The following is a 16,106-nucleotide window of genomic DNA, read 5'->3' on the forward strand; positions in this document are numbered from 1 at the left end:
GTATTGACATGACGAAATGTTAAAATTAACGCCTGGAATGCAGAAGCTTGGTAGTGGATTACTCTGCATGCATGCGCTGCAGATTGCATGCACTGTGGATTGCTATTGCATTCACAATACATAACTTTTGTTACATGCACTTAAAGCTATTCTGGAACTTACCTCGACTACCTAAAGTGCCAGCAGAGTGAATGTCGAATTTGCTTTGCATTAGTAGCCTATGGTATATTATCTTACAAAGAAGACTGACTTCTAACAAAACAGATTTATATTAATAATATAATATATAACATAATTGTCATGTGTACTGGAAAATGTGTTAAGATTTATTTAGAGATCCATGTATGATATGGCTGTTCCAGTCGATAGAAATAAAGATAATTAATAGATAAAGAACAGATATATAATAACTTGGAATTGGAAAGGTGCTTTCATAGTTGTTTAACTTTCAATACTGGAATAACTTCTTTGTATCGTTTAGTATCAATGCTAGACAAACTTTTATAAATGATAAAAATGATATTCTTTACTTTCACCAGTTTATTTAAAAAGCTTTACTTAACTTAGTTTTGTTCAATAGCTAATATATCAATACGCTTCTGCTGATGGTACAGTAGTCAAATGTTTTTATTTTTATTAATTGTTGCTATATTATAATTATTATAATTGCATGATTCATGCATCATAAGCAACTGATTGTGGCCTTGCTTTTACTTAGTTGCAAACTTGCATTATTATCACAGCCTACCGCATAACAACATACAGTACATGAATGAAGTAAAAAATTATTAAAAAAAACCCTTAGCTTGGTCAATGATTGGCCTCGTCTTATTTTAACAATATGGCAGACGGTGGGAAACAGTTTAACCCTGAACAACGCAAGCTACAATGGTGCGAACATGTACGTCGCGAGACACGTGTAACGAAGAAAGCCCACGAAGACTGGAAAAAACCGTACGGTTCTTGGCTGAAGGCAAACGATATGAACAAGGACATAACTTACTTCAACAATAATAAGCAGCATAAGAAGTATTCCGAGTATGACCGGCTGTTTCACGTTGACTACAAGTACGAAAAGAAGCTTCACCGAGACGACAGGATAAACAGATTAAACTTAAATGTGCGCGAAGAGGAAAAACCTAAGGCTGTTCCTGTACTATCTTCTTCCGTGTACGGAGCCAAGCCACAGTTAGAAAAGCCATCGAGGGAGCACTTCAACATCGAAAGCGTAAACAAGGGTTTTTACAGGTCACGCGGCACGAATATTCCTTGCAGCTCCGATTGATTTGGCTGAAGTACAGATGATTTCTCGCACGATTCTAACATTTGTCAAAATAAACTCTTTTATAACATTTGTTTTTAAATGTTAAGCATTTTAACAACAAAAATTTGGCTCAGATATATGGTTCCTCGTAACAGCTGAGATCTAGTAGAATTCTTTCGTGATATTTTCCAGGCTAAATAATTAAATAAATAAGAGCACTGTTTGGGCGGGTATTTTTTTATTGTAATATTCGTAAGTCGCAAAAATTGCACCACCGTGGCACAGCCACGCAACAAAAAGGAATGATGAAAACGAAAGGACTTCACCTCTACCACAAGCAAATGCGGTTAACTGGCACTTAAAAATGGAACTCTACATACCTTCAAACCAAATTTTGTAAACGAAATAATTTCTTAAGTTCGGCCGCGTGGACAACAACAATAAAAAGAATGCATTTCCATATTAAAATTAGCCTGCAGCCACATAACTGTTCCCTGATAATAAAAAAACAACAAAGTCAAGCATGTGCGCAAAGGCGGCAGAAATTAATATCTGTACAAGACATCTAAGTGTTTCGTACAAAGGTTTTCAAACTGGGTCAATGCTTTGTCCGCAGGCTCCTGTCTCTTCACATTCTCGAGCGGCGAATACACCAACCTACATCACTATATTACTTTGTGACGTAGTATACAATGACTGACGATACGAGCAAACACTTTCATGACGCCAGCTTTATATTTCGGCCCAGCAGGACATTGGCACTAGGCAATGAAGAATCCTGCGTCGATTGTGCAGAAAATTTGAGCCCAGGTTCAATCTTGACCGGGAATGTTGTCTGCATTTGTACAGGCGACTGTATCGACGGCGATTTAACGTTTGAACCTTCTGAGTTATTGACGCCGCCGGCGGTTGCTGTACTTCCGGAAGTACAATCTGCGTAAATACTTAAATTAAATTCCCAACGTCAACAAACCAATATTTTTATTTAGCATCTTACTTAAACGAATACAAATCGTTTGGTTTTTGCAAGATATTTCAAATTACAAGAAGAACTGATGCCACAATTCCCATTGCGCCATGTCTGAATTTAAATCACGTGACTGGGAAAAAAGCAGCCGTGTCCCGACGATTACCTTTGTTTGACTTTTCGGTCGTTCTCCAGCCGTGGGCGCTTGGACCGAATTTATAGACCAATCTCCGGCCGTCTACCCTTTCCAGAATCCCGCGGTTGTAGTAATAACTATGGAAAGAAGAACAGAAATCAACTTAATGCGTTTTGGCGCGTGCCCTTTTGCCTTCGTGTTGTTACTCACACGACAAATCAATCTCAAAAGATTTTTTATGCACGAAGCTTATCTTTTTAATGAAAGTAAACGTTGTTTGTCGATATTAACTGCACAGTGTAATCAATTTTCCAAAGTAATGAAATATAACCAGGGAAATTAGCAGTTAGCAAAACTCGTACGCTAAAGCACACACCGCATCGCTCTGCTCAGCTTCTCGTACGTCATTTTGGGATTCCCCTTTTGTTCGCCCCACATCGAGGCGACCGTGTCCGACTGGACGAACCTGAAGACCCCGGACTTGCGGTCCTCCCATTTGATGAGGGACGGGCAGTGTCGGGGTTCGAGAAGGATATCGCGTATGAACTCCCATAAGTGTATGTGCTTTCCGGCTGTAGAAAAAAAGCAGCGAGCTCCGTTTATTGTCTAGCGATGAAGAATAGATTAGCGCGATGAAGACCGTCACGGCTTCCGCGTGGGATTGTTCGAGAAGCGCAAAAGCCTATTGTCTTAAGATTGTTTTTCGCTGCTTGCCTGCTTCAGCTATTAATCTAAACTCTTATGGCACACGCAGCACATATCACACGTTTCACAATAAATATAATTATTCTATGGCGATAAATTCTTGTTTTTCACGCATTTTACACGATTACCTGGGAAACGAGATACCTTATAGTAAGTTAAAGCGACAAACGCGCGGCCATTTAAAATGGAAGCCGGTTTCAAAAAGGGACCAATATACTGACCTTTGTCGGATATTCTTCGCATTTTAGCGCATTGTAGTTTTCTTTTGGATGACTTAGTTTTGCTTTTTTGTTGGCTGTTATCTTTCGGAATGGCAGAATCGGCAACAAAGGTTTGAAATGTTGAGGACTGGTTGTTCGCAGCTAAAGAGAGTTGCCAGCTCGTTTCTGCCGGACTGCGGTATTCAGCGTTGGTGACATCGGTTGAAAGGTTGGTGCACTGCGGGGTTTTGACAAGCATTTCATCGGCCGAGAAGCAGGGTTCGACCTTGTAGAACTGATCCTGCTTGTCCATATTGAGTAAAAACGACTCTGTTAAGTATAAACAAGGCGTTAATCAAGTACCTACAATCCTACACAATAGGCTACACCTACAAAACGTGCGCGTCCGGTAGCTGTACAAAGGATCCGGCAAAAATGACTCATGATGTCTCCGTAAAAGTTTGCAATTAATCCTATGTGTTACCTATAGAGCGCTTTTATGCTGCCGATAATGACTTGTGGAAAGCCTCTCGCTGGCGCAATTGCCCTCTTACCGTGAAATCATTCAGCGCTTTTCAAAGGTTAATTAATCATGTTACTTTATTTATGCTTAGACGTAGATTGCATACTCATGCCTTTGCATATGATTGCACAACATTGAGTTGTTCTCGCAATCAAAAGAAACCTAACTTTTAAATTCCCACAATAGATATTTTTTACATAAACGTACGACACAGTAGCAACATATATACCGTTAAAGACCACCAAATACACACAAAATAATGCAAAAAATAATCAAAATAGCGCTAAAATATATAATTTTTCACTTACCAGTCTCTTTAGGCTGCGACATCATGCGGTTATCGGGGGAGCTTGCCTCTGTGCATGTTGTTGTGTTCGTGTAATTGAAAAACATCTAATAATGGAAAAAATTTTTTTTGCTGAGCTAGTCCAAATACAGCACTTAGATTGTAGAGTATCATATTACGCTTATGTAGAAGTAAAGTGCCCATTAAAAAATGCAAATCTACCGACTATACCATTGTCTTTTCTGAGCCGGGCAAAATAAACTTAGCAAAGCTCTGCTTACGTCATCAAAAACTTACCTCAAGATCCGGGCTCTCCACTTCGTCTTTCCAGCTGCATACGTCATCAGTTGATGATTTCAGAGCTCCAGGACTGTGGATCCCACTGTCGGTGTCGGAGTTGCAGATTTGGTCTTCATTGTGGCAAATAGTTGGCTGTAGTGATCTTACGGGTGGCGACACAATTTGCATTGTTTCGTCACAATTGGAACTAAGAAAAGACTCGAGAAAGTTGTTGTCCATTATTGCTTCGTTGACCGCCGATTCGTTCAGAAGGTTGGAAGAGTTTCCAAACAAGTCTATCATCACAACAGAGGACATTTCTTAAAAATAATTTCTTTCATACACAAACTACACAAAGTACAGGTAACACCGATTGCGCGACGCTAACTGCGATACCCAAATTGAAAAAATTAACTTTTCCACATAAAATATACAACAACTTGATCCGATTTAAGCAAACCAACCTTCAAACAACTTCTCGGAGACCCAATCATCCTGCAAGATGTTTGTATTGTTCGATGCTACGTGCTGGTGGGTCGGATAGGTCATGAAATTTTGTACCTAAATAACATTGCTGAGTGAGCCGAGTGTTCTAACATCATTGCAACTGAACGGTATAGAACGCTGATAACTTACCATGCATTTAGGCGACTGGTAATTCACGTTGCAAGGTTGGTAATCTGAAAATAGCATTTGTGCCATATTTATCTTAAAGCTTACTCGATTAAAAAACAGTGTATTTGAAATAACAAACTCGTCACTTTTCCTACAAACAGGCGAGTGGGAACTGTAAGGAGTTAAAATAGCGTTACAAAAATTATAAAGACAGTTGCAATATAAGAAAATATCTTATACTTTTAGGTCTGCTCAAACTTCTAAGAAACAGTTTTGTACAACTACACACAAAGCTAAACGCCGACTCCATCTTAAAATCTATCTGCCACTTAAAGGGGGGGCATAATTATAAACCTGGTGTTAGTATGGACACACAGGTACGCGCGTTCTGCGCACAAATGCGTATTCTGTGTGTGCAACCCCCGTTCAAATTAACCGTGCTAAATTCTATAAAAGTCGTTGCTGAAGATTTAATACGCCTCCCCATATCCTGATGCAGAGCGCAGTTATCCCACCTACCACGAAGTCGAGCGCCTAACAATAAACGCTGCAACCGGTGACGCTGGCATCCACAGTCTGCCGGTTGGTTGCAAGTGTGGGTAGAATATTTAGCGCCTCCTTCATATACCGAAGTTTGACGTGACTCAAACGCCTGGTCATGTGACCACTGATGCACTCTCGGTCCTTTTTCTGCATGGTGACACGAAGACGACGTGACGCAAAGCAAAAATCATGTGTTACCAGTCACGACTTAGCGGGTCCATTTCGAAAAAAAATGCGTTTTGCTTTCTTTCAGATGAGAGTTTTGAGAAATGCAGGCTTTTGCCGGGTTGGAATCGAATTTACTTCGAGTCTTTCAATCGATTACACCGTCCAATATTATCCGCAGCGGAACCTAACCACAAACGGCGGGCGATGCGCACCAAACAATAGCTCAAAGTTATTGCATTGTTGTAAGTTTTCAATTGTGCCAGAGTGTATCCTGTCGCTTAGAATTTCGGCCGACGCAGCATGGGACAGTGAGCGCCGAAAGTTATCATTCAAGATAATAAAGTGTAACCTTATGGGCATAAAATTAATTCATTCAGCAATACCTCTCCATGGGCCTACGCCTCTGTCGAGAATAGATGTTTATGAGATGAGGCTATAGGTTTCCACATAGACGCCGCTGATCTGACTCTACGCACTTGCTATTGAACAAGGGTCAGCTTGTTTTGTGTAGCGTCCTTAAGGTAATAGCATGGGGCAAACGATTTAATTTTATGGGAGGTTTTGAAAGTGCTCTCGAAATTGAATTGGCGTTTTTTACTTCTCAGCACTCTTCTATGCACGTACTGATGTTTATCAAATATAATTTTAGTTGGAAACTGCAATCAAGAAGTTTTGTTCCATAATGTCAGATCAAAAATGTTCTTTATATACACATATTTTATATTCTGACACGAGTTTGCGACGAAAAATCCCTAAACGTAAGAAAAAACAAACAGGCATCCACAACAGGAAGAAACAAAAGTATGGAAAGATACGACTCAGCGGCTGTTAAACTCCACGTAATGCGAGTAACACTCTAATCAGGACACGCAGAAACCAAGTATAGCGAAAGCATGACAACATGTTGCGCGAATAAAAAGGTGCGAGATGCTTTTTTAGAAATCAAAAACGCACAAAACAGCTTCCGTCAAAAATACCCACCTAAGCAAAACGGCGAAGCAACCATAACAAAGCAACTGCACCTTTACGCATCGGAAGCGTCGATTTTCGTAACCATTGTCTTACAAGGATATCATAAGTTTTTTAAGGTTTCGCATCGGAAAAAAGATCTCCTGGGTATGTTTTCGAAATAACAAATTGAAAACGTTCAAAGCGCACGCCCGCTCCTTTGAGAATTACGGGACGTGACAGATAAACGAGATGAGTTTTACGTTAAAATCCTAACGTTACTGTAAATAGACGCTGTGACCACTATTTTATCCTCTAGGACTCTAGGTGAACAATGTTTCCAAGCTAGTTATAAATATCGAAAAGTTCATCTAAACCCTTCCATTTTGAAACTTCGTCTTGTCAGCCAAAATAACTTAATGACGTAACGCCAGTTGTGACGTTGTTCATATTTTTTTACTCGGAATTACAAATGTATATCTATAGTTGCTAATTAATTACCAAATTGCGGATCGCGGTCAAATGAGTTAAATCGGCAAATGATAATCAAGTATTAAAATCTATTGGTCATTAGAAGGTTAGCGACCCGCCTAATTACCTGTGACGTCAATTAACATCATTGCAATTTTGATGAAAATGATGTCAGAAAACGTGATGCAAAAAGTTTCGCAAGAAACGCCGGTTTTACTCAGATTTCATCACATGGGCAATTTACTCCATAAATTAGAAAATTCAATGAGATTTTAATAATATAAAACACATTAAATATTGCCAGGGTAGACATACTTTGATGACCAGCTGAGCGCATTCTTTGATAATATTAAAACAACTCTTGGCGCGAAGCGAATATTTCTTGGAATTCATGACGTAAATACTCCCACGTTGAGATGTTCAATGTGTTCCTTGATCGACCTTTGACCCTTTCGTAAACACGAACCTCAACGCACGACCTGGCAGTCACCGGCATCCCGTGACGTCATAAGTTTGCAAGTCCAAAAGTAGATAATTTGCACAAATACCGCGAAATGTTCTTACACACCAAAAATGTAGAATCGTGTAAATTATCAAAAACTGGCAAATTAAAGCTTATTCTCCAATTTCCTTTTTGTTTGGAGACGATCGGTGCGTTTTGCAAAGAAGCATTTTTTTATTTTCAAATTGAAAAATCAACCGCACGGAGTGATATTTATTTCAACGCAAAAAAAATCTGTGCATTTGAGCAAAATAAATATTGTCATTAGTTAAACTTTATTGCTAAAGGCGCATTAAGTTTAGGATCTGCATATAGAACATATACTGTATATATACTCGTTTTTGTATAAGAAACCTTTTATAAAAAAATGTAAAAGCCTTTTTCCGGAAATCTAAGAAACTTTAATGTCGGGATAACTCTATGTCATCTAAAACTTTCCTTGTTTGTTAAAGTGCAAAATCGGTTGTTTGTTGTGATAAGGTTTCAAATGCCACATATGCAAAAATGTGCCATTTTTTGAAAAATTTTATCTTCAATTCCTTTGGTTTCTTAACTGAAAACAGCTAATTCCACCTTGTTCAATAAACTTTAAATTAAAACAAGTTCACGTTTTGATAATTCAAGAAGCTATGCAAGGAACGTTTATTATAAATTGTTCCCAAACTAATATAAAAAAACTAAAGCCAAAATTACTTGAAGCTCTGACGAGTCTGACTCAAGTTTTTTCATAAAATGTAGTGTAATTAGGTTATAGGGAGAAAATTACAAATGTTACCCCAACATATGCAACAACTGGTGTATGACACAATTCTATAATGAAACATAATTTCTGAAGAATGTTATTATTAGAACAGAAAATAATAGCATAGGGCATTCACTGGCACGAATTCCGAACGCACAACACCCATAGATAACCAAATGAAACAGAAACACCCCGCATACCAGAACTGGAAAGTTCGTGGCCTGACTCTTCTTACGTTTATAGTTTACGCCCACCTGACGCGGGAATGGAAGTTTTACGCAACTTCCCACGCACACGCCGTGTGATTTTGTTCCAGTAAACTTCAAAACATCTTCGTGCACTGCTTCCCAATGTGACGAACAACGCAAAGAGTCGTGCGAGTTCAGCATTTTTCTATCGTTTCCCCTTTTCTGAGTTTTTATTATTCAACAGGAATTTCACATCACATTGTAACTTGTAGCATTCTTTATCCAGAAAGACATTGGCCCCTACACATGTCACGTGACAACTCCCCAATGGGGCTTTTATACCCAACCGTGCCCACCAACCCAACAGTCTTTTCAAGGTCGAAGATTAGCTTTCGTTAAACGGAACTTTCTCGAGAGCCAAGTTCCGGTATCGCTTTCCCACAATCGCATACGTCAGCACTGTTTACTGCAGTGTAAGCGTGTTAATTGTATTGTACAATGCTGCTAAACAAAGGCTGCTTTCATTCATGACTAAATGAAAGAGCAGACAAATCTGTTTACTTATTTAGGGATCCTATTTATCGTGACAATGTGGTGTTGAGCGGGTTTGAAGTGGGAACAGTAAGATTTCCAAAGATTGGTTTCAGCGAACATTTCGTTGTGAATTGAAAAAGCTTTCGAAACTTATCATGTTGTAATTTGAGACTTCCGGTAGCACAATTTCCATTATAAAAAGAACATAAATTATATTGTTAAGAATAATATGCAACAGAAACACAGTCTACGATTTATTATTGTGTCATCAGACAATTTCTTTCAAGATTATTTTAGGATTCTATTCATGATAATGGACAGTGGGAATTGGCAATGGTAACAGTATAAGGCTATAAACTTTCAAGATATTGATTTTGGCAAACACTTTGCTGTGAATAGAAAACGTTTCCGAAACGTTTCATGTTGTATATTCTGCGCCTTCCGTTCACACATTATAGAAAGAGCACACAGTATTATACATGGTTAAGCATAGTACCTAGTAAGAACGCTTTCGACGATCGATTAATCACTGCGATGATAATTCTAGGTTTCACCATTCCACTACATGAGTTGCGTGATTATGAAACGATTTCAAACGACTATTAATAATTTAATCATTCATATTCTGAAATAAATGTTCACTACTTGACCTGATGACTGAGTGTAGAAGTGATTGGTTTGGTATGAAATAGTATGAATCACTGACTTTGTTAACGTTAGTCAAGCCGAAAACCGATGCTACCATTAACGTTTAGAATTCTCTGGTGCATTTTGCAGTCGAAGAAATAAAATTTGCTAAGTGACTATTTCACCATATGTAGATCACGCAACCTATTGTTAAAGATTGGCGGTTAGGAGGATCTTCGCTATTTAAGGTTTTATAGGAGTTAGGAAATCTAGGTTAAGTTTAGGTTTCTATGTTATAACATTTAAGTTAGGTTAACAAGAAACCGTGAAATATAGCTTCAAACGCACGACTTTTTCAGGTGAAATAGTGGCAGCCTAAAATTTAATCGTTTAAACACGCACGAATCTGTCCGGAGTTAAGTTTTTAGCATCAACAAAATATTTTGGCCGGTAGCGCTCAGTCTAAATCCAGACACGCTTGTAAACAAACTAAAGATAAACCACTTGTTGTCAACTAAACCATCATTACGTTGACCTGTTGTCTAAGAAGAAGCTACTACGGTCTTGCAGTAAACAATGAAAATTCCCGCGTGCACATACCTGCATTGTTTGCGTCACAGAGGATATCCTCAGCTTTTGGTGTGCACTTTTTTAACTGGTCTACGTGACTTCGTTCCACTTGACGTAAATTGTCATCACAGGGTTTTCTTTGATTATGAGGTAACACTTTGTCCCCGTTTCCACCCACCGTGGAATTGCGAAGCGCCAAAAAAAGCCTATCCGTTTGCTCATGTGTTTCCGCCGCGGTTTCGATTTTGCAGTTATCACAGGTAGGCATCTTACAAGAGGTCACCGTGTGCAATAATTCAGGTATTGTGTCGTCAGCACTAGCTACGCTTATAAGGCAAGGGTCTTTATCTGTGGACGTCCGGTCACTCCAAACCCGCTCGACCTGCGTGGTTTGAATTGTCTCTGCAGCTGCGACGTCCCGTACTGCTAAGTCCAACCAGGCTTGTGCTAGTGGTGTGGCGTACGGCAGCTGGGGCTTAACGACTGGGGTCTTGGGTCGTTTTGACTTGTTACCGTCAAAGTTCGTGTGATGCCATTTCAGCCTTGACGACTTTGCTCTTGCAGGGGCATTCGCGCAGCGCCACCTCGCGGAAGTAAAATAGTTTTGTTTACACTTGGAAGCACTGATCGGTTTGTGCTTGGTTGATGCAACAGTTTTCACCGTGACTTTCCAGGTTTTTAACAAACGCGTCCACTCGGCTGGGGTTAGGGAGGCTGCTGACGTAACAAACACTTGTTCGTTTGCGTTTGTGACGTGTACGGAAGTTTCGGGCACTACGCCAGCGATGTCACAAGGTGTTGGATGATTGTTTGTCTCAGTTTTGCCAACTGTCCTGTTGTTTTTTCCTTTTTCACGTGATCCGGCGTCCGTTGATGAATGGCTGACGTCGTAGCTATTGTTTTCCATTATTACGTCCGGTTTTAGACTGCAAAACAACGACAATATACGTCAAGACTTAGATGAGTAAAAATATTCGTGAAAAACAAGCCTGTTCTTCCAGTGGTCAGATAACTTTCTAAATAAAGTTGGTCAGATAACTAAAGTTACAAAACAATGGCAAAAGACAAGCGGCAATATTTAACGCAAAAAGTGTGCTAAAAACAAGCCCGAAACTTAGCTTATTTAAACTAACTTTAAAGATTTATTACTTCACCCTAATTAAGTCCTAATCTTGTAAGGTCATAATCTAAAATCACCCAGTTCTACTGTTTTTCAAACTTTTTTCCTAAAGTTGTCCCGCAACAATGTTACATCTTTTCTTGTCGTGTCTTTTTTTTTTAAAAAGTTTGAAAACTTTTCTCTAATTATTACTTGGTGAGTTAGGAAAGTTTATGGTCTGGTATCTTTTCCCCAAAAAATTGTTTATACCTAACAAAGAGCAATTTCCTAATTTCACTATAAACGAAATGTCATATAATTGCCGAGTGTTCATATCATTTTTCTCTATAAATTGCTTTGTAAAAAAACCGTTCTTCTAAATACCGTATAAGTGTAGCGCTTGCACATTCATAAAAATCGGTTCAATTGCGTAAATATGTAAAGGGAGAGGGAAAAGGGAAACCCCGACAGGGTTGAACTAAACAATGAGAAGTCAGTTTTATCATAGGGCAGCAATGGCTAGCTTGGTATTGGCGGATCGTATTCGGAGTAGTATTTCCTGGCTTGGGTTGAATTTCACAGAGAGACCTAAATGCCCTTAAGCTATTGATGAGAATTAGATATAGTTAACTGATGGGAAGAATAACTCAGCGGTGCCATCTGGTGACCTATGCAGACGCCACTCACAAAGTAATTACAACTACCTTGCGCCATCTAGCCAATACATTATTTTCTTTTTGATTTGTCTAAGTGGAACATAGACCAAAAAGTCCGTCTGCAATCAGTAAACTTAATTAAACTTGACTCGTTCATTCCAATTAAAGCACGGCCACATGCATTGAATCATGGATGGCCTGACATGAATGAAAGATTGCGCGAAGATTGAAGATTGAGCAAAAAAAACAATGCAACGCTATTTATAAGCTGCTTTAAATATTTTTCAGCTTAGTTTAGACATAATCAGCATATTTTCATGCAGCTCTTTTACATAAAATAATCAATACAGCTTATGCGTAGAGACTAATTAACGGCAACTCGGCGAAAAAATAAATTTATTTTAAACCGAAACTTTGCATAGCAAAGGTGGAATTAGCCGTTTTCAATACAAGAAAAAAACAGGATTGCTACTTACCGTAAAGTTTTCAACAGAACCACGCGGCTTTATTCATGCACTACTTAAAATAACGCAACTAACAAGGCATTATGTACGTGATAAAGGCAAAAAGTTTGTTAAGCTAGAGTTGGCCTGATACTATAAACCAGCGTATACTGTAGATGTAGACTATACCACAGAATTTCAAAAATTTTCCGAAAAAAGGCTTCTACAATGTAGATTCTACATATTTTTGTGACCGACTTTTATTGTAAAATAGAGTTTATTCTGAAAACAAAACCGGACGTGCGTGCAGGACATCGTATTGATGGGGCTCAACTCGAAACATGGTCCTTTGTAATTTTTATTACCTTTGAGAGATTTATATATATTGATGTGCAGACAAAATTGACACGCAAAATATACTCAATTGCGCCACTTATTTCTAGGAAATGTATTTACTTGAGCCTTTTGTTCGCTTATTATTTCATCAAAGTTGCCATTGCAAGTATGTTTTACGTTTCCATCTGTTTTATGAATGACTAACGAGCAAGGTAATAAAGCAACTGCAGAAACTAGTTTTTACATTTAACTATTCCCAACACCAACAAGCAATCTTTTTTCATCCTACTGGTCGCATTCTTCTTCGCTGTAACGGTTGCGTAGAGTTGAAAAGAAAATATATGGGTGTCACACTAAACACAATCTCAGTGCGTTGAGAAAATATTCGCCAAACGCGCTAAAACTCTGTGCAAAGGAAGAGGACATAAAAACAATCGTTCATTCGGCTTAAAATGATTCGATAATCATTTATGGAATTATCCGTAGCAGCGACTTATACTTAAAACGAGATAGATAAATTTGCCGTACGTAGGTTGTATTACAGACGTGAAGTGATTTGGCATAGTCAAGAGAACATCAGGGACCACTTACATGTTCAAGGTCAGACGGAAAAGTTACGCGTTCTAGCCAGATTACAACTTGTTTTAGAGTAAAATTTTTCAAATTTGCTAGGACGTGTTGACGACAAATTTGGTGAGATGGGGTGATACACCAGCGGTTTTCAGACATCATGATTGCTGTCTAAATTAAGACATACCGAAGATATTTTCTAAATGCGATTAGCTTTTGGTGGAAATTGATGGCAACCCTGTACGGTACACAGGCCTACCTTTTATCATGTTAACTCGGACAGGTAGAAGCATGTATGGTACTCTATTACCCAATGCGAACTTTTCGTAGATAGGAGAACGAGGGTATGTAAAAAGATCCTAGCCTCTCTTACGCTGTAAGTAGCGTACTACGGTGACTGATATGGCTGTAGATTGGTGTACCGTAGGAGATTGAACGTCTCGCCGCGTGGCTAGCGTAAACATATAGTAGCAACGGCCGGCTTGATGGTACTGTGTAGTCGTGGCTCATACCTAAATGTTCTCATAAAACTTCCGGCTTAAGTTGCAACATGTATAAAGCAATGACGCACGCTATGTTCAAACAGTTATCACAGGATTTTAACCTAATGCCGATTGCGTATCATGAGATGTCTGAATGTCTGCATAACATACCGGCCATGCTGCTGTACTTTTTCATGACGCACGAAATACGTACAATTGCACTTTTAACAGCAGACAACATCATGCTTGTTGGACACCTATACTACCTACTACCTTATACAGATGCTGGGGAGTTACGCTTCACCATGACTGGATGTAGATTTATTTGTAAGCTGTTACGAACTTAGGAACACAATACTGCATTAGAATCTGCGATGACGATGTCACATTAAATCCAAAAGATTTCGATTTACCTAATTCTCTAGCCTTATCCGTTTGTCCTATGCGTGTTTATCATTAGGTCTATGTCAACTTTGCCATTTGAAGCTATCATGACAACAGCTTTCAAGGTCGGGCGCAAAAAGACGTCATGCTGACCTTTTAGTGACACACTTCTGCGCAAATTACAGAGATTTAAAATCACAGGTACTTGCTTAGGGCATAAAGTGGCTTGATGGACCAAATCACGCAGCGGTAAGTGATACAAGACAAGTGCCATAAAAACCATATCGACTTCTTTATAAGTTAAAATTGAACAATGTAAAATACAAGTAATTATCTGCTGACAGCAGGAAACACACAAACTCACCGGTTATTGGCTGTTTCGTAGAGAGCGTTATGTTCCAATTGACTTTTTTGCGTTACCGGTAACTCTGCCCTATCTAGGCCATAATCGTGGTCTAAAAGTACCATCAGTTCAGTTCAGAAATCCACGAACTTTAATTGATCAAAATAAGTTTATCACACGAAGCTGCCAAACATGCTGTAATTGCTAGGTAAAAAATTTTGAAGAAATAGTTTAGTTTGATTGGTGAATCAAGCTCAACTACTTCGAGCATAATGCCTTGGTACCCCGTGGCCAAACTGTACGACCCTTCCGATCCTTTGGTAAAACCTCTTGACAGTTCACGATAATTACATTATTTCTTGTCTCTCTAATCAAAGTAGAAGCCGTAAGCTTTACTAATAACCTGACTAGCCTACGAGCTGAATGTTTCAATACTTCCTTTCGGCGCGTTGGTAATTATTGCGTCATAACCGGTATAAACAAATGGTCCATATATTGCTGAGCTTGAATAAATACGAATCCGATCTATTAGTTTCTTACATGAGAGCTTTACGTCTTGAAGGCAAGGCACTACCTAGAGGTATAATTTCCGCCAATTGTATTTGAAAACGGAGAAATACCGGCAATCACTTGAGCTCTTTTGCTACTTGCTGAATGTGAAAACAAACTTCCTAATTTCCAAGCTATTTAGGCCTAAGACGGTAGTTACATTACAGCTGACATTTGCCAATCTAATTGCATGTGATATGCTCATTTCTGTGCCAAATCACGGTATAACCAATCGGTTTTCGACTTTTTCTGTTTTGTTAAGGGATCTGCTGTAGCATGCATCTTGTTCTAAAAGGGTTTCAGACAGGCCTATCATGCAGTTGCAGTTACAACCATTAGGTAATTAGGAGGATAAACTTTCAAGAAAACATGTATTTTACACGAAACGCTGACTAAATAAATGATTTTTATGGGTCTACCTGCCTGTTATCGCAACTGCAGGGTATTTGAAAGCCGCCTAAACTCTTCCCAAATTATAATAGGATTTCTAAAAGCATTGTCCATTTGCATTACGCTACGCATTTTCCGGTTTATGGTAGCAATTACTTCAACGGCACAAAATAGGCCAAGAATAAACTGTGCATAGCGAGGCGGTTTTGCCTGGCCCAAATTGCTAAATTTGGAATGCGGCAAAGTTGGTTCTAAATGCATCTCGCCTAACTAACCGTAGCAATTTAACAACACCATGAGTCACAGACTGCATGATTCTCCTCTACGATAATCACAAAACAGCTCGGTACCTTAAACACGAACAGCCTATTGTTTGCTGAACAAATACGTGCTGTTGTAGGCTACACAACACGATTGGAGCTGGGAAAGTACGAATCGTTGTCAAACGGATTGTAAATTAGACTTGCAACTGATACGCCTTTTTCCTCAAATCTGCTGGAAAACTTTTATTCTATTCTTTTTTGACTTTTATTTTGCCGTACGTATAAAAAATCAAGTTGTTCATCTTCCTCAGCTACAGAAGGTT

General features: G+C 38.9%; 2 protein-coding genes across 2 annotated transcripts; one reads left to right on the forward strand and one right to left on the reverse strand.

Moving 5' to 3' along the window:
• Positions 1-725: 725 nt before the first annotated feature.
• On the forward strand, positions 726-1,352 carry LOC143445609 (cilia- and flagella-associated protein 90-like). Its single transcript, XM_076944832.1, has one exon. It carries the CDS (start codon positions 842-844, stop codon positions 1,283-1,285), a length of 444 nt encoding a protein of 147 aa, XP_076800947.1. The 5' UTR covers positions 726-841; the 3' UTR covers positions 1,286-1,352.
• Positions 1,353-1,480: 128 nt separating this feature from the next.
• On the reverse strand, positions 1,481-14,799 carry LOC143445608 (uncharacterized). The gene is made up of 10 exons (XM_076944831.1): positions 14,603-14,799; positions 10,299-11,194; positions 4,997-5,040; positions 4,825-4,921; positions 4,379-4,656; positions 4,104-4,188; positions 3,294-3,602; positions 2,744-2,939; positions 2,398-2,504; positions 1,481-2,197 (listed from the first exon to the last, which is right to left on the reverse strand). The coding sequence occupies exons 1-10, from the start codon at positions 14,704-14,706 to the stop codon at positions 1,983-1,985; spliced, it is 2,331 nt and encodes a 776-aa protein (XP_076800946.1). The 5' UTR covers positions 14,707-14,799; the 3' UTR covers positions 1,481-1,982.
• Positions 14,800-16,106: the final 1,307 nt, after the last annotated feature.

Source organism: Clavelina lepadiformis, chromosome 2 (assembly GCF_947623445.1).
Source record: "Clavelina lepadiformis chromosome 2, kaClaLepa1.1, whole genome shotgun sequence".
NCBI classification, from domain to species: domain Eukaryota; kingdom Metazoa; phylum Chordata; class Ascidiacea; order Aplousobranchia; family Clavelinidae; genus Clavelina; species Clavelina lepadiformis.

Coding starts and splice junctions, on each gene's coding strand:
- LOC143445609 (XM_076944832.1), top strand. CDS start 842: ATGGCAGACGGTGGGAAACAGTTTAACCCTGAACAACGCAAGCTACAA.
- LOC143445608 (XM_076944831.1), bottom strand. CDS start 14,706: ATGGTACTTTTAGACCACGATTATGGCCTAGATAGGGCAGAGTTACCG. Junction 4,657..4,824: donor CTCCGAGAAGTTGTTTGAAG/GTTGGTTTGCTT, acceptor TTGTGATGATAG/ACTTGTTTGGAAACTCTTCC. Junction 2,198..2,397: donor GACCGAAAAGTCAAACAAAG/GTAATCGTCGGG, acceptor GTATTTACGCAG/ATTGTACTTCCGGAAGTACA.